Source organism: Arachis stenosperma, chromosome 5 (assembly GCF_014773155.1).
Source record: "Arachis stenosperma cultivar V10309 chromosome 5, arast.V10309.gnm1.PFL2, whole genome shotgun sequence".
NCBI lineage: Eukaryota > Viridiplantae > Streptophyta > Magnoliopsida > Fabales > Fabaceae > Arachis > Arachis stenosperma.
The window spans coordinates 135,205,200-135,222,766 of record NC_080381.1 but is presented as its reverse complement, the minus strand read 5'-3'; the positions used below and the strand labels follow the sequence as shown (position 1 = coordinate 135,222,766).

General features: G+C 38.4%; 3 protein-coding genes across 7 annotated transcripts; 1 reads left to right on the top strand and 2 right to left on the bottom strand.

Annotated features, from left to right (window-relative positions):
- Positions 1 to 155: 155 nt before the first annotated feature.
- On the top strand, positions 156 to 1,379 carry LOC130981459 (uncharacterized). The gene has a single exon (XM_057905055.1). It carries the CDS (start codon positions 156 to 158, stop codon positions 1,377 to 1,379), a length of 1,224 nt encoding a protein of 407 aa, XP_057761038.1.
- A 3,380-nt stretch (positions 1,380 to 4,759) lies between these two features.
- Positions 4,760 to 6,046, bottom strand: LOC130979653 (uncharacterized). Its single transcript, XM_057903141.1, has one exon. The coding sequence runs from the start codon at positions 5,944 to 5,946 to the stop codon at positions 5,200 to 5,202; it is 747 nt and encodes a 248-aa protein (XP_057759124.1). The 5' UTR covers positions 5,947 to 6,046; the 3' UTR covers positions 4,760 to 5,199.
- Positions 6,047 to 10,825: 4,779 nt separating this feature from the next.
- On the bottom strand, positions 10,826 to 16,944 carry LOC130982025 (ASC1-like protein). Of its 5 annotated transcripts, none has more exons than XR_009087073.1 (7): positions 16,653 to 16,944; positions 15,288 to 15,517; positions 15,007 to 15,162; positions 14,522 to 14,707; positions 12,986 to 13,387; positions 11,557 to 11,741; positions 11,099 to 11,149 (listed from the first exon to the last, which is right to left on the bottom strand). XR_009087073.1 is itself a non-coding variant. In XM_057905842.1 (6 exons), exons 1-6 carry the CDS (start codon positions 16,809 to 16,811, stop codon positions 11,109 to 11,111), a joined length of 957 nt encoding a protein of 318 aa, XP_057761825.1. In that variant the 5' UTR covers positions 16,812 to 16,940; the 3' UTR covers positions 10,826 to 11,108. The 5 variants fall into 5 exon arrangements, 1 of the variants encoding a protein (XP_057761825.1); XR_009087072.1 differs by having other exon boundaries at positions 12,986 to 13,298; XR_009087074.1 differs by having other exon boundaries at positions 12,986 to 14,261; positions 16,653 to 16,943.
- Between the last annotated feature and the right edge of the window lie 623 nt (positions 16,945 to 17,567).

The window sequence follows — 17,567 nt, the reverse complement described above, 5'->3', positions numbered from 1 at the left end:
CATAGGGATTGGACATGTGAAAAGATCAACAAAATATAATGGTAGAAGAAGATCCTAAAAGACCATATATAAGATAGTCAAAGAATGTAAGGGGGTTGAGGGGGGATGGAAAGTTGAGAATGGTAAAGGACCTAAGGAATAAACATAGACTACAAATGTTAGGTTTGATCGAAACTAAAAGGCAGATAGTGACGAGATTTGATGTTGCCAGAATTTGGGGACAAGGTATTCCAGGTTGGGAATATGTAGGGTCTGACGGGGCGTCTGGTGGACTACTGCTAATGTGGGATGAGGAGATGTTCAGATTAAATAACTGTTATAAGGGGGAAAGGTGGTTGTGTGTTGAGGGAGTTATTTTAAAAAGTAGCTTCAACTGTGCGTTTGTTTTGGTCTATGGTGCACATGATAGAGATGAGAAGATTCAGGTATGGGAGGAGCTGAGTTATATAGCGGGGTTATGTCAGGTTCCGTGCTGTTTTATGGGAGATTTCAATGAAATAGTACATATAGAGGAACGAAGAGGCACCACTGGGCTGACATGGTCTGCGGAAGATTTTAAGCTTTGGATACAGGACATGAACTTAGTGGACTTGCCGCTCACTGATCGGAAGTTTACATGGTTTCGAGGATGTTCATGCAGTCGCATAGATAGAGTATTGGTTAGCTTGGAGTGGTTAGAAGAGTACCCAGAGGCACACATGAGAGGTGGACCAAGGGGTTTGTCAGATCACTGCCCGCTAATAGTGGAGGGTAGGAGGCTGAGAGGTGGTCCCAGGCTGTTCCGGAGCCTTGATTCATGGTTTACACATGAGGGATTTCGCAGAATGGTGAAGGAGGAATGGAGAGGATTGGGAGAACTACAATTCACAGATAAATTGAAGGCGCTGACAGAACCACTGAGAAGATGGCATAAGGCAAATTTTGGTGACATGGATAACAAGATTATAAAGTTTGAGGAAGAGATCAAGAGAATTGATGATATGGTCAGCAATGGAGTGTATGATGGAACATTAGAGGCTAGAAAAAAGGCATTGGTTAAGTGCTGTGAGCGATGGTATGTGAGGAAAGAAGTACATTGGAAGCAGATGTCGCGGTCTAGGCACGTGAATGATATGGACAGAAATACAAGATACTTCCACAATATAGCTTCAGCTAGAAGGCGGAACAATAGGATTGATAATCTGGTTATCAACGGCAGGTTGGTTCGGAATCAGGCTAGAATAAAAGTTGCTATCAGAGAGTTTTATAAGGACTTATACCATCAGGAAGACTCTCCTATGATGGGGTTCAGGGATGGCCTGGTGGTTCGAATAGGTGAGGAGGATGCTAGGGCTCTAGAAGTGATATCGTCGCCAGAGGAAATCAGAGAGGCCGTCTAGGACTGTGAGTCCTCCAAAGCGCCAGGGTGTGACGGATACAACATGAACTTCATCAAGCGATGTTGGGATGAGATTGGCCCTGAATTCACAGCTGCAGTGTTGGGGTTTTTCCAGACGGCCAGGTTGCCGAAGGATGCCAATATCACTTGGGTGGCGTTGGCACCTAAATTCATAGGTGCGAAGGAGATTAAAGACTTGCGACCTATCAGTATGGTGGGGTGTGTGTATAAGGTTATCTCAAAGGTGCTAGTTAGGAGGATGAGGTCAGTGATGCCAGCATTGGTAGGAGAGACTCAGAGTGCGTTTGTACAGGGAAGGAAAATCCATGATGGGGCGCTTATTGCGTGTGAAACAGTCAGTTGGCTTAAACTGAGGAAAAAAGAGGCTGCCCTAATTAAGCTTGACTTCCAAAAAGCATATGACAGGGTTAAGTGGAGCTTTGTAAACATTATTCTGCAGAAGATGGGTTTTGGGCATACATGGAGAGCATGGGTGATGGAGTGTGTAGCCACTGCGTCTATGTCGGTACTGATAAATGGATCGCCATCTAAGCCTTTCAACATGGAAAGAGGGTTGAGACAAGGGGACCCACTATCTCCGTTCCTGTTTGTTCTGGTGGTGGATGTGTTGCATCGAATGATTGGAGAGGCAGTCAGAAATGGTCGTATATCACCATTACTGGTTGGTAGAGATAGTGTAGCATTGTCACATCTTCAGTTTGCTGATGACACTATTCTCTTTTGCCCACCAGAAGAGGAGACTATAAAGAATTACAAGAGGCTTCTGAGAGTTTTCGAGTTGATGTCAGGCCTGAGTATCAATTTTGATAAGTCTAGTTTGATTCCAATTAATTGTGAGGAGCAATGGGTCGATCGTATGTGTAATTTACTGGGGTGTAAGGGGGATGCCCTCCCAGTCAAATACCTTGGAATATCTCTAGGAGCTAATCCGAGGTTGGTGAAGACATGGAAGCCTATCATAGATAAGGTGGAGGAGAAACTCAGCCTGTGGAAGGCCAAGGTGCTAAACAAAGCTGGGAAGTTGGTTCTTATCAAATCTGTGTTGAACAGTCTGCCAGTGTACTACTTGAGCTTGTTCAAGATGCCGAAAGCTGTTGCTGAGAAACTGATTTCATTGCAGAGAAGATTCCTGTGGAGCTCAGAAGAGGGTAGGACTGGTATGGCATTAGTAAGGTGGGAAGTGGTACAGGCACCGAAGAAGTTAGGTGGGCTGGGAGTTGGAGATGCTGTGGTTCGCAACACAGCGCTGCTGTTTAAGTGGTGGTGGCGATTTGCTAAGGAGGATTGCCCACTGTGGAAAAAGGTTGTAGTTTCTTGTCATAACCTAAACCCTAATGAGCCTCTGTTGACTCATAACCCGCCTACTAGAGGAGGACCATGGAAGGATATTTGCCAGTTACATATCAGGAACCAACATTTAAGGGATAAGATGATCACAGGCCTGTCCATGGAGGTTGGGGATGGATGTAGGACACGATTTTGGGAGGATGCATGGGTGCTTGGTGGACCTCTGAAGAACCGGTTCCCGAGGCTTTTCTCTATTTCAAACCAGTGTGGATCCTTTATAGGGAACTGTGGGTTTTGGGATGTGTTTGAGTGGATTTGGAACTTCCAATGGAGGCGAGAGCTCTTCCAATGGGAGTTGGAACTCCTGAGTGCGTTGCATGAGATTTTGAGACCTGTGAAATTAGTTCATAACAGAGAGGATAGAGTGGTGTGGAAATATGATAGGCGAGGTGTTTTTACAACTAACTCATTTGTGCAGGTGATGCAGGAGGAACTGATACCAGCAGAGGTATCTAGTTACAGCTTTGCCAGAACTGTCTGGAAGGGGTTGGTCCCGCCTAGAGTGGAGCTGTTTGTCTGGTTTGTTCTGATAGAAAGAGTGAATACAAAGGACAGGTTGAGCCGGTTTGGAATCATCAGTCAAGAAGATGTTACTTGTGTTATTTGTAACAACGAGGTGGAGGATGTACATCACTTGTTTTTAGGGTGTGTATTCGCCTGGCAGGTATGGAGTGCTTGGATCTCAGCCTTTGGCCGACGTTGGTCTTACCCGGGATCGATGAAAGAACACTTTCTTAGTTGGACAGAAGAACCGAGGAGAAAGGAAGAGCGTAACCACCGGTTGAGGTGTTTCTGCGCGATCATCTGGAACTTATGGATGGAAAGAAATAGACGAATTTTTCAGCAAACAAGCAAAGGAGTTGAAGAAATTATCAACATGTCTTCAAATAGTACTAACGAGTGGAGTGTTGGGGATCCCTTCAGTTGTTGATGGCTATGTCGGAGATGACATGGAGACAGATTTGTATTTTTGCTCTGTTTATTTTTGTTTAGTTCATGTTAGTTGTGACACTCTACTTGCTCCACTTCTATTGTGTTGAGCTATTTGCTTTCAAAAAAAAAAAAAAAAAAAAGAAGATAGTCAAAGAAAATCTATATATAAATAATCTGACTATATACATGATACATAATATGGTTCAATAGTATCATTTGATTCATATAACCAATTCCATCTAGTGGGACAAAACTTTTTTCTCGTGGTTGTTGATCATTTTCTCAAATCATTACTAAATTCATTTCTTTTTTCACTTGATGTATCTTATAGAGTATTTGTGGGAATTCTATAGAATGGGTTTGGGTGCCATTAATTTATGATGCAACTTCCTTTATTAAAAGGAAAATCATTAAGATGAGAAGAAAGATAATACAAATAAAGAGGGGGGGGGGGGGGGTATAATCGTGGCCGGTTAAGATCATCTTCAAGATTAGAACGGCGGGATTCAAAAAGGGATGGACATAGTAAGAGCTGGACGGATTAAGAGAGGGATCAAGGGGAGGATTATTTGGGGATAGTAGTGGAAGGTTGTGATGAAGCAGCACTGCTGTTGCCTTTAGCCATGAAAGTTGAAAGAAACGAAGAAGGAAGAGGAATTTCCTCAAATGAATGCTTCTGATACCATCATAGGATAGAGGGGGTAAAACTCCTTGAGTCAGAATGATACATTCTGATGTTTTGACTAATAGTAATGGTACACGTGGTGCACCTATGAGACTAATTATAGCGGAGTATGTAATTAATTCCTGTAACAGAATGGTTCTAACTGGAATCTAACCAATAAAATTCACTCCTTATTATTGCTAGAACCTTCTTCTATCTCTTTATTATTTTCCCTATTTACTGTGAGTTTTAAAAGACAAACATAATGAAAAGTATCCCGAGTTCCATATTTAATTCCCCTGTTGTTTTGAACAGTCTGTGCAACATGGATGATGCTATGTTCAATATACCAGATAACATAATTTTTTTAAACTCTGGCTCAATATTTTATTTTCTAAGCTAATGAAATCCATCAGTTCAAGTACACAGCACATAACTGATCATCCATTCAATTCAACAAACATCAAGAAAATAGTTTTTCCATTGGCTACACAACAATTAGCTCAGAAAACAACACAACAACAGTAACATTGAGAGAGCTTTCAATTCAAAACAGGCTGAGAGGTGTAAAATAAAATTATCCAACTAAAATTGAGTGTTGAACAAAATCCTAGATTGAAAATTTAACACCAATATAACAATTCCATTGTTAACTGCTGTTCCTGTAATCATACCAAAACCACAAAACTTACTAGACTAAGAAGGCAACTACTACTAATGTTTCAACACAACTATGCCCCAAAGCTAACTTATATTCGCAAATCAATAAATCTGCTTTTCCAACCAAACCGAAAATTCAACAATTTAATTTCTGCAATCCATGCCTTAAGAAAATTATAAAGAAATTCAGTCACAGTCAAGAATATAACTCAGACTCAAACCCACGCCCCTTTTTTCTCCCGAACCTCAAGACCTGACTACCAAACCTCAAACCATCGCAACCACGCAGCACTCCGTTCCGAAGCAAGCGCTCAATCAACGCCATGACGCTACGATCAAACTCAGGCCAGGAAACACACAAACTCGCCCTGAGGTTCAACAGCTGGCACCTGGCCAAGAACGCAGCGGCAAGCCCATCCACAACGCTTCCAGAAGGGTAGTATTCAAGTCCTTCTAGAATCTTCTCCCCTTCGGCGGCCTTCCGCTCGGCGGAGGTGTCAAGCTTGAAGGCGACCGCCTCATCAGACGGCAGACGGCCGCGATAATTTGACGGAGAAAGGGAATCAAAGACGAGGACTGAATCGGGGCGGATTTGGTGGCCAATTAGGGTTTTAGCGATGGCGTGGGAGTGGTGTGAGGGGATTGAAGAGGGAACAGAGAGAAGGAAGGAATTGGGAGTGAGAGGAGAGAGAGTGATGGGGTTGGTGTTGGGAAGTGTAAGGGATGCGAGGAGGGGAACGGAGGGAGGGAGGAGGTGGGGGTGGAAGAGAGAGAGGGAAATGGGAGAGAGCGCTATGATGAGGAGTTTGGGGGTTAGGGGTTGTTGTTGGGGGAAGTGGAGGGAGGGAAAAGGGGTAACGGGTGGAGATGGGGGTGTGAAGGTGTTGAGATCTTCCTCTAAGAATCTTGAAGGAGGGGATGCTTCTGTTATTACGTCCTCCATTTTCCTGGTTTCACTGCCTTGCCTTTTGTTTTTGGAGATGTCTGCACTGGAGGGTTTTGCCTGCTACTCCCCCGGTTAGTTGCTCTTGGGCAAGCAGAGAATGGTTTGGGAAAACAATTTATATTTTTTATTTTCTAAAGTTGATTCTTATTTTATATATATTTTTGTATAAAATTTTAATATTTAATTTCTTAAATAAATAAAAGATAATTAACATTAACTATTTTATTAAAAAAGATAACCGAGACAGGTGGAATGGACCAAAAGAAAAAAAACACTGATCATAAAACAAATAACAATTATTTGATAAAATAAACTTTTTTAATTGTTGAATACAACAAATGATTATATTTTGGGGTTAACTGAAACTATGATTTGGGCCTGAACGCGAGATCCAAGTTTCTATTGGAGTTGTATCCGACGTCTTCGAATGCCGAGGTGTTGTAGTCTAACATCTTGGTGAAGGTGGGGTTGGTATTTGAAAGAGACTCCGATACTTAAATTAACAAGAATTTTATATAAGTTTTTAGTAGATGAGAGTTCGAAGAATACCTAAGGGTATTATGATATTTATAAGTGTAGATGTATAGTCAATAACTATTTTTCGAGTAGTTCCATCTTTGATGGTGGGTTTGTTACTCTTTGGAATGTTGTTAAGATCTCTTTTCTAGATTAATAGGAGACATTGTAAAAGTTAGTTACTTATTTAAGAAAGTAGGACTAGACCCATGTCGCTAGACCCATGTCGTCGTGTCCGACCTTTATGAGGCTGGGTTAATGGTAATGTACAGCTAAACGTTATATGAAGCTTGGGCTTCATCCCTTTTGGGTCCTTCTAAGTTGTAGGCCAGCATATGAACAGTGCCCCTACTTAAGGTCGAGCTTCTTTAGGTTTGGCTCAAGCATTTCTGAATCGATCTTGATCTCTTGTAATTTTCATTCTATCAAGTTGGGATTTCGATCTGCGTTGGGGAGCAAGTCGAGTACTTGACGTATTTTTGAATGAACATTACATCTTTTCGTAATTGTTCACGCATTTTTTTGGTTACATTGGTAATCATGCGTGCCATTAAACGAGGGATAAATTTATTGCTTTGTCCCTAATGGCTATATAAACACAATCCTCTTTCTCTTTTTCCTTTTTCGCTTCAACCTTTATTTCTCTCAAGACCTTTCTTGTTCTTTACTATAACCTCATTTCCATCAATCTTTTTCCAAGATTTCTCTATCTTGGAGTTCTGCTTCAAATCTTCATTCATGTTGCCTAAGACGTTGGAGATCGTCCGGTTGTATTGTTGTTGCATGCATTCTTTTTACCTTCTGTTCATCATAAAAATTGGTTTTTGTTTCTCTTTTATTCATTATTGTCATGGCTAGATGATATTTTATCATGGGTGAAGTTTTATGTTTCTGATATTTTCTTGAGGCTTTTGTGGAAAATAGTTTTTTCGAAAATATAGTTTCTTGCTACTGCTTTTATTTGCTTGCTATCATTCGTCACTTTTGGCTGTTTTTGTAATAGTGGATTTTTTTATTTATCATTTTTGTAGATTGTCCATTTTTTGTGTTTTTACTTTGCCCCCAAATGGTGTCATTTTCGTTTTTGGATAATGGCTTCATTTTTTATTCGAGTAGAGTAGATTAAATTTTCCATCTTTGAGGATGATCCAACTTCTTTGAGCATTTGTATGATGTGTTGTTGTACCTGACTTGTAGCTTGTGAGTTTTGATAGTGACATAGCTTTATTTTGCTGTTTTGTAGGTATAACTCTTTATGTCTTATTTGGTAGTTTTCAGCATGTCATCTAAAGTACCTCCTGGTTTAAATTGGGTAGATGTTACTACTCTTTCTACTTTTTCCGTAATTGACAACGAGTATGTAGAAAAGTACGAGCTAGTGGCTCCTAACCTTGAGGATAAAATTTGTTTCCCCCAACTTAGTAACTCAGAAAATCATTTTTTATTCCTATATTACTATTTGTTTACTAGGTTGGGGTGACACTTCTCTTTATCGATTTTGAAACCAAAATTCTTCGTATATGTAGAGTTGCACCTTCTCAACTCCACCCGAACTCGTGGATTTTAATAAGGTTTATCAATTAATAAACTGGGAACTCGACCTTCCCCTTTTTTCTAAGATTTTCTTTTATCTCTTTCAACTCACTAAACCTTTTAGCTCCAAAAAAACAACATTGAATTTCCTTCTAAACTGCTCAAGGCAAGAAGATTTTTTCTATTTTCGATGATTCTTTTTATGACTACAAGAATTATTTTTTTTAAGGTCCAACTTGTAGAGGGTGTCCGACCTTTTTTTTTAATGAAAGATGGACCCATTTTTTGTTTGTACTGGGAGAGGGTCTCCAGCATTGTTAAATACAACCTTGAGGATTTGGTTGAGGTAGAGGAGTGTATAGTGGCCTTGTTTCAAGAGTGTTAGAGCCGATCTTTTCGTCTTGATACCAAGAAATTTTTGATAGGCAAGCCAAGCTATGTTCGTATTGAACTACGTAGTTAGCTTTTTTGCCTTTCGCAGATATTTCACCTTTTTTGTTGGATTTTGTAATCTTAATTTCTTTATTTGCTTTTGTTTTTGTAGCAAGAATGACTAATGGTCTGGTGCTTTGCAAAGGTTTTGGGTTGGAAAGAAAAATGTAGCAATTCGGATGATAAAGCTAAAAGAAACCGAGAAATTGGAAAATCTCTCCTCTCCTTCTAAGTGGGATTCATCTTCATCCCAATTGGCCAAAACCATACCTTTTCTTCCTCCAATTCCACAGCCTCCATCCGGAACCGTTCCCCCTTTGCCTCTTTTCACTGAACCGGGTTCCCAAAAACATAAGACTCCAGCTTTTAAGTTCGATAGTGCTTACAACCTAGGTTTCGACACCATTGCTTTTTGTGAGGAATACATTCTTTTTTATAGTGCTATAAGCATGGATGACATTTCTTTGAAGAGACACTTGGAGGTATGGCCCGAGGGAGAATTCAAACAGCGGGGGTGTGCGCAGCCTTTTTGAAGCAGCTTAATGAAACTCCTCTTGGTGCTACCTAAAAGGAATGGGCCGACCTTCCCTCTGAGGTGGCTTCTCCGAGAGAGACCAAGTTGGAACTAGAGGCTGAGAAGGGGATTCTTTCCTCCGATCTTTTCAAACTTTAAGAAAGGGTGAAGCACTTTCTCTCAAAACTCGGTCAGCATTTTTGGCTTCGTCACTACTATAGTCTCTGGGAAATTTTCAAGACGAAGTCCACTTTTCAGTGCATGCAAGTGGACCTCTGGATTGAGGTTTGGGATCTCCATGGCCACTTTTGCGAATCTCGTCATATAGTCCTTGAGACTCTCATGTTGTCCTTACTGTATGGTACTAAGATAGTCTGAGTCATGCACCTAAATCTTTGAAGCTATGAAGTTATTGACATATAGGTTGGGCAACTCATCGAAACTTGATATAAAACCTACAGGTAAACCAGAAAACCAAATCAAGGCAACACCATCTAAGAAATTTGGAAATGTACGACAAAGTATTGGGTCAGATGCTTCATTCATGAACATCATTGAGTAAAATTTAGTGACGTAGATGTTAGGGTCATCAATTCCCTCATAGTGTTTCAGTGTCGTTGGCAGAGTCAAGTTCCTGGGCATTTGAAAGCTCATAATTTTCTTTGAGAAGGGATTGGTTCTTTTTATTTATGGCTTTGGGGTGACTATCACCGTGACTTTACTTTCCATGGTGTGGCTATCATCGTCGTCAATAGCTCGGCCATGTGTTGGACTTCTGCCTGCAATGACTCATTGATAGGAGGGTTGCTTTGCTTTTCTACCATAGGTTGTAACCTACAAAAAGAGATGAAAATATGGTGGAAAAGATGTTGGTGGGATTAGTTCAAAACTTCGGCTCCACGGTGGGTGCCAAATGTTCCTGTGTAGTAAGTCTCGAGAGAGGTATAGCTCGTCGGATCCAAAGTTGAATTCACTTCTATCTGGGTTGGATGAGATATACGTTGGTTTTTCAAGAACGGTAATAGTGGACACCTACAAAGGCACTCTAACATTCAAGTCAGAAAGAGAATGAGATGAGTATATTGCAATTCAGAGTAAATAACGTATCTTCTCCCTTTAAGGTTTCCTTTTTTATATAGTTATTGTAGTAAAGGACGGTTATTTTGTGGATCTAGTATTGCGGAACTGTTGGAGATGTTATCCTGATTTTGCGATAACCACCCTCAATTTGTTTCGAAATAATTCTGTTATAGCCAAGATTCTCTCTAATTCCGATTTATAGGTATAACCGGGCTAAATTATAGCTAACTGATAAGATTTTATTGTGCAATTGCCCAAGTAATCTAGATTCACCGCCATTTTGGTTGTGGTGACTGCTTTACCAAAGGAGCTCATTTTGAGCCTTTGAGGCGTTAAGACCCGGGTTCACTACCAAACAAGTAGCTAACAAGTTTATCAGTTCAGTGGTTAAGCTACATGGGTTCCCTTCTTCTATTGTCTCAGATCGTGTCCTATTATTCTTGAGCAAGTTTTTGGAAATATTTGTTCTCTTTCAGTGGAACTAAACTCCACTACAGTACCGCCTACCATCTGCAAAGCGACGGGCAAACCGAAGTGGTAAATCGTTTCTTGGAACGGTACTTGTGGGCTGAGTATTGTTATAACAACTCAAACCATTCTTCCATAATCATGTCTCCTAATGAAGCTTTATATGGCTTTCCCCTATCGGGGGACAAATTTGAGGTAAAAGAAAAGGAGAGCCATCCAGAAACACCTGCTGATACCATCACCCACCTAATTCAAACCTCTACGGGTACCAAGAAATGGAAAAGACTGGCTAGAGCTACCACCCACCAAACTTAAACGTGAGGGACTCATGAAAAAAAGGGGGGTAACATTTTTTAGCCATAGTTAATTAGTTATATTACAGATTGATTGATGTAAAATTGCTAAACCTTGCTTTACATGAAATATTTTTACATCATGGTTTTCCTTCTAAGCTTTACATGAAATATTTCTACAGATTGATTGTGTTAGCATGCACTACCAGCAGAAATAATCTGATTTTAACACTATAACAACTCAATACCACAAAATTTTTACAACATTGAAGATGTCCATGCTCTGTAAACAATGTACAACTATATTCAATTTGTATTCCTGGTCATTCTTCATGGTCATTGTAATCATCATCATCTTCAGAATCTGCATAAGAAAATGTGAACTTAAGCAACTTTCAGTTTGAGTTTAAGTTTCCATAGACCAAACTGAAACCGTGGCTACATATAGGTGGGATCATCAACGTCTAAGGTTAATTAATTAATTCATTGAAACAACTCTAATTTCTAAGTCCTGATACCATGATTAATGCGCCATAATTAACTTATTAACCCCAATTCATTGAAGAAACTAAAGAACAAGACCAAATTAGGCATGAACAAGTTAACCCAAACTTCTACTATCTATCATGCTTATAGACTGACTTGACACTAAATTATTTCTGCACTAACAAGCAGATACCAATTGTAGGTAACGATTTTTCAGAAGGTTTTACTCTGAGTGTTAGTGCATGTTAATAATAAGCAATGTATGCAAGGCATCTTTCAACTTACCAGAGCGAATATCTTCACTAACTTTTCCTTTTGCTCGGATTTGATCAGCAAGCATCCGAAGCATCAGAACCCACCAATAAATATTTAGAACAAGCAAACAGAAGAGTAGAGTATTGAACACATAATAATATATTGGCCCATCCATCTGGTGCTTCTCCTTATCGAATACAGAAATAACTTCATAGCTGCCACAGGAGAAAAGTATTAACAGTGGCACAGACAAAGGGAATGATATGTGACAATGGACAAACTCTAGCATTGAGGTATTGAAATTGGTGCAGAGTATATGTGGTGCTTAAAGGAAATTCAGAAAGGTTTGGCTATAAAAATTTCAACAAATTTTATTCTATAATTAATTCTTTTCATGCAAGACAACTAAAACTCCTCAAGTTAAGTTTGAAATTATATAGGATAATTCTATTTGAAACAAGTTAATACTTGGGAAACCAATAACTGGACTAATAAAAGATTGCATTTTGACTCTTTTTGAAGGATAGAGATCAACAAGCCCAGAAAGAATTGTTTGATAACTGAAATTATAAATCAGAAAAACATGGCACACCTTTTGCATAACAACAAGAACAACAACAACAACAAAAATAAAAATAAAAATAAAAACTCAAGAATTTCTGCTTTAAAAACAATCAATCAGAACAGTTGAAGTGACAAATTGATCTCTATCTCTATAAATAAATCCTGACACCACTGTTGTTTGAGTAAATGGTTAACTTAGTCCCCGAAAGATCACTCATTTTCCAAATTAGTCCCCAAAAGATCTTTTTAATCAAATTCGTCCTTTGAAAATTTTAAGTTAGTCATTTTAGTCCTTATATCACTTCCGTTGCTAACGACGTCAAAGTTTGTTGATGTGACATGTTAACTGACATCACAGTACACACCTAGTAGTCCTAATTGGAGGCTAACATGGTAAGTTTATGAAATTAGGTCAAATAAACTCCAAATTGAGGGATTCCAATGCCTCAAGTTCTCTCCTCAATTAGATTTTGATTTGATCTAATTTCATAAGCTTATCATGTTAATAGTCAATTAAGACTTCTATGTGTATGTTGTAGTATCATTTAACGTGTCACATTAACAAATTTTGATATCGAATAAAAGAAATGATATAAGGACTAACGCGATTAATTTAAAATCTTTGAAGGTTTCGAGGACCAATTTGGACAATGAGTAATCTTTCAAGGACGAATGTGACCATTTACCCAGTGTTGTTCCTATATAAAATTGTAATAGAGTAAATGGTCAAATTGCCTGAAAGATCACGCGTTCTCCAAATTAGTCCCCAAAAGATTAAATTAATCAACATTATCCTCGAAAGATTTAAAATTGATCACGTTAGTCCCTCCATCTATTCTGTTACTAATGACGTTAAGTCTTACTGTCGTGGCACATTAGCTTGTCATGTCAGTACCTAAACGGCGTCGTTATCGCCCAAAGTGCATTTGTCACTCACTGCACCTCTTCAGTTCCTCACACTCATTCATTCCATTCCATTCTTCGTTCTCTCGGAGCAAAACCTCCCCCTGTTTCTCCACAAAGAAGTAGTGTTGAACGGTGACCTATAGTACAATCCGACAACGTCATTGTTTTCGAACTAACTGCCGGGACTATATTCACTATGCCTGGAATCCCTTTGAATGCAGATTTCAGATCCCTATGAATGTTCTTCTTTTTCGGCAGGTTCACCAACCATACTCAACCACCAATCGGAACAACTAGAGTGTCTTCAAAATTTCATGGCAACAGTAATAGTCAACTGCCAAATTGTAGACACCGCAGAAAAAAGAAGTAAACAGTGGCCAAAAACAATGCCCTGTTTCATGCAAATGCCAAGCACAAACAAACAACAACAACATCAACAAAATATAAACAACACTAGATCCTAGCATTTTCCTTTGACCATATTCTTTTCAGGCTCCATAAAATCTGCACTTCCATCAAAGATTAAAGAATTCAGGATAAGAAGAAAAATTAAGAAAACATCAGAATTTGCTTAAAAGTTAAAATGCATGTATTATTTCACCAAACATAGTAACATGAAACACAAACAAGTGAACAATAGCACAAAAGCAATCAATCTGTGGAATACAATTCGACCAGTGTTCAAAAGTAATTAAATCTTTCTTCTTTTCTTCACTGTTTTTGGGGTTAACAACACCGCTCTTGAGCTTTATCAAGGTAGCAGCCTGTACTTCTCTGCTCTGATGCAGTTCGTCGAGCAACTTGTCTTCAATGGAAGTGTTACACTTCCCTTTCACCGAACCCTCTGGGTTTGTGCTTCAACCACTTCCTCATCTTCTCAAACGGCATCATTCCCTCCTCATCCCCACCTTCTTCGTCTTCTTCGTCGTCGTCGTAGTATTCATTAACCCTCCCAAAACGACATCATCGTCCTCAAAGTCTTCATTGTCATTGTCGTAGTAATCGAATTTATTGTTTTATATGGTGAGGTGTGATTTAACGTGCCAGGTCAGCTTTCGCTAATGGCTCTAGTGAGGGTAGTGACGGAAGAATTAATGTGACTAATTTAAAATCTTTTAGAGATGAAATTGATTAAAAAAATCTTTCGGGGACCAAAATGGAGATCGCGTGATCTTTCAGAGACCAATTTGACCATTTACTCACATATGCTCGACAGTTTTCAAATTGGAGTAACTGAAAACCATTATTGGAGTCCAGAACCAAACCTAAGAGGAAAAATTCCTTTATAAGCTGATAAGCAAAATAAAGGGCTTAGAAATGGACAATGGCTAGAGGAATTAATAATTGTGGATACTATATCAATGAAAATACTTTCCAAGCACTAAACTTTGTGAAAGATGCCTGAAATTTCTCTGTTCTCAATAAAATCTGGGAAGTTGCTTCATATAGTTCATCATGATTAGAAGCTATCTAATAAATATTCACAGACAACAGAGAGGGATAAGGATGTAAAGTGGGTACAAACCTTGTACTCCAAAGAACCCAAAATGGATAGTAAATGATGCGCAATAACGTCCAAAAGATAACAAAAAGGAGAAATGCAATGCTAGCCATTGTCTCAGCCCCACTGTATTTGGACATTTTTCCTGTCTCCAGAAACACATCAGTAGCATCATGAAGAGCCAAAACTACTGATCCAACACGAACAAACCTGAATGTATTAAACATAAAAGCAAAACAAAACTGTATGAAAACCATGCCAAAGTGAATTAGTTAAGTATTCCAAAGTTCAATAAAGCTAGTGGAGGTAGTTTGGTCACAATTTTATCATTAATGCAATTAGGACATACACACTGATTATTTCAGAGGATCTTCTTGCTATCATTCTTTTTTTCTATCTGTTTGTTCTTTCCCTCGTGAAAGTTATGCAGAATTTCACTATAGAATATTATTGGCTAAGAATCATACACTTCATGAGACCCCAAAAAAAATGGTCCACTGAAAGATTACCTAAACATATAAGATAGCACAATGAGAGCCAGAGAAGCAACATGATGGGTCATTGACAGCCCAAAGTCAGAGCGCTTAGTTTCCCAAAATATTAAAGCGAGTATGGAGTAAGCATAAAATCCAGCACCATACATATAGAGCCCCTTCAGTTTCAACCTGAAATGTAGAAAGGTTACAACTTTGTACTCTATCAATCAACTTAATCTAGATATAAAGACAAAAGAACGAGAAAATGATAACAAACATAGATTAAAGGATGGAACGTTAATAAACAATCTTACTTAATCTTTTGATCTGGCCAGATTTGATTTCCCGGCCCAATCCAAAAATATATTGTATTGGTAAACCAAGGCTCATTGTAAGTTACAGACAAAGCAAAAATTTCAGCTGATAGAAAATATACACATTTCCATGCTGATTCCTTAAATTTCCTAATCTTCTTTCTTCTCTCATCTGTTTGAAGATCCAGTTTCTCATGCCCCTTTCCGAAAATCAATCGTCTGGCCACTTTCTGTAAATGTTATTCACTTCAGCTTGAATAAATATGCTCAAAGTATCTAAATAATTTGATAAACCTAGAGAATGAAACTAGCTTACCAAAGGGTGGGTTTTGGAATCAGAACAATTTGAAGGAAAAATAAGACACAAATTATGTAAACATAATCTTTTCTCTTCTAATCATTGTTGCTAGAAAGGCATTACAAGAACGGGAAGTGGTTAGTTTCAATACACAATTTGCTATTTTAACTAATCAAATTACAATTATTCCTTTAGAGCGCATTCGGCATGTGAAACAGGGGGAGGCCAAATTTGATACTAAGTATGCAGGCAATTGAGAGAACCCAGATAACTATGTTTTCAATTTCTGTTATAGGCAAAAGCTAGGCAATAGTTTAGTATATCTAGCATGAAACATGTAATGATTTTCCATATCACATGCAGGTATTATTGTTTATTATTAAACGGTCTTCTCATCACGCAAATCCATACATTTCAGGAATTAACTTTATTAGCGAAGATTAATCTCAGAGTTAGTTAGATAGTTACTGCTGACTCAGCAGTGTTAGTTACAACTCAGTACTCATTCATGCTTAAATTTATAATATATAAACATCGAACGCTTGCGAAGAAAGTTGCATGTTACCCAATGAATATCCACAGATAACTGGAAGATTAGAAATGAAAACAAAACAAAATTCACCAGAAGACAACTGAGTCAAGTCAAGTAAGAAAATCAAGTCAATGGAACCAATTAAATAGTCAAACGCTAAAATTAGAATTAACTACATGGAATTTTGAGGCTGTTTAACCTGTTTACATCTAAATCTAATCGAAGCTCCACAACTAGCACAGAGAAGAGAAAATCACGGAAATGTCTGAAGTTGGTGCCATTTTTGAAGAACAGGAAAATTACCTTTTATGATATATTTTAGAAATTAGCGAAAAAGTATAAATTGGTCGAAGAGAATAAAAGTGAAAAGTTTTGGTTTTCTTCAGTGTATTCAATGCAGTGAAAACTTAAAAAATGTACGATTATTTTACATTTTCCATTCAAATTGTTTACTTACGATATCTATTTTACGCATGAACATAAATTAGAGGCTTCACGACATGAATATAATTTATACAGAGAATGAGGGACGAACCTCGAAAACGAAACGGTCGAGGAAGAAGCGAACAGAGGGGAATAAGAGAGCGAAGAAGGGAACAGCGGAGAAATCGTTAAATGCAGGGTAGGACTCTTGGTGCCAGTCAAGCAAACTGAGTTGTTGAACCCAGGAGGAGGAAGAAGCAGCAGCAGCCATAAGGCCAAGAAGGGATTGAGGATGATGATGACGGTGACGTGGCTCAGAAATTTTCCCGGGAAACAAACAGCAGTCTCAAATCTCAATGAATCTGTCGAAGCCGGTATGTGGTGGGGAGAAAGAAAGAAATAAATGAAGAGAAGTTTTGATTTGTCACGCGGAGTAGTCAAAGGTTCTCAGGTCTGAGCCGCGAAAGTGGACCATGTGTCGTTCAATCAAGAGTCTTTTTTTTTCCTGCTCGGGTAAAATGGGAATTAAAAATGTTGGAAAATTTACAGGCAAAGCCTTGATTAAGTAGTTCTCATGTATGTCTTGCATTAAATGCATTTAAATTCAAATTTTGGCTAAATTAAGTGGTGGATGGAATTAAAGTAGTTAAAATTGCATTTCAACTTGTGAAAACGTAAGATTTTACGTTTTTGTATTTTTTTGCGTCAATTTTGCTTCTCATCCAGAATCAAGTTAGATAGTGCGAAATTGTTGTTTTTGTTCTGCTGTGGCGTTCAAGATTAAAGAAGTTCTTTTTTGGCCCTAATGAGAGTCCAATCCAATCCAATGGTCCAATTTAAATAAAAGGCCATAGAAGATTGAAGAGTTCTAACAGATTAGCAGTAAATTTTCTAATCTTTTAATCTTTCTCATTTTACAATTTATCTCTATAGTTAAAATTTTAAAATTTTACCTTTGGCAAATCTCTCAATCTCTGACTCTATCTCTCTATTTTTCTTAAGTTTGAATTGTTGGGAATAAGTAGTA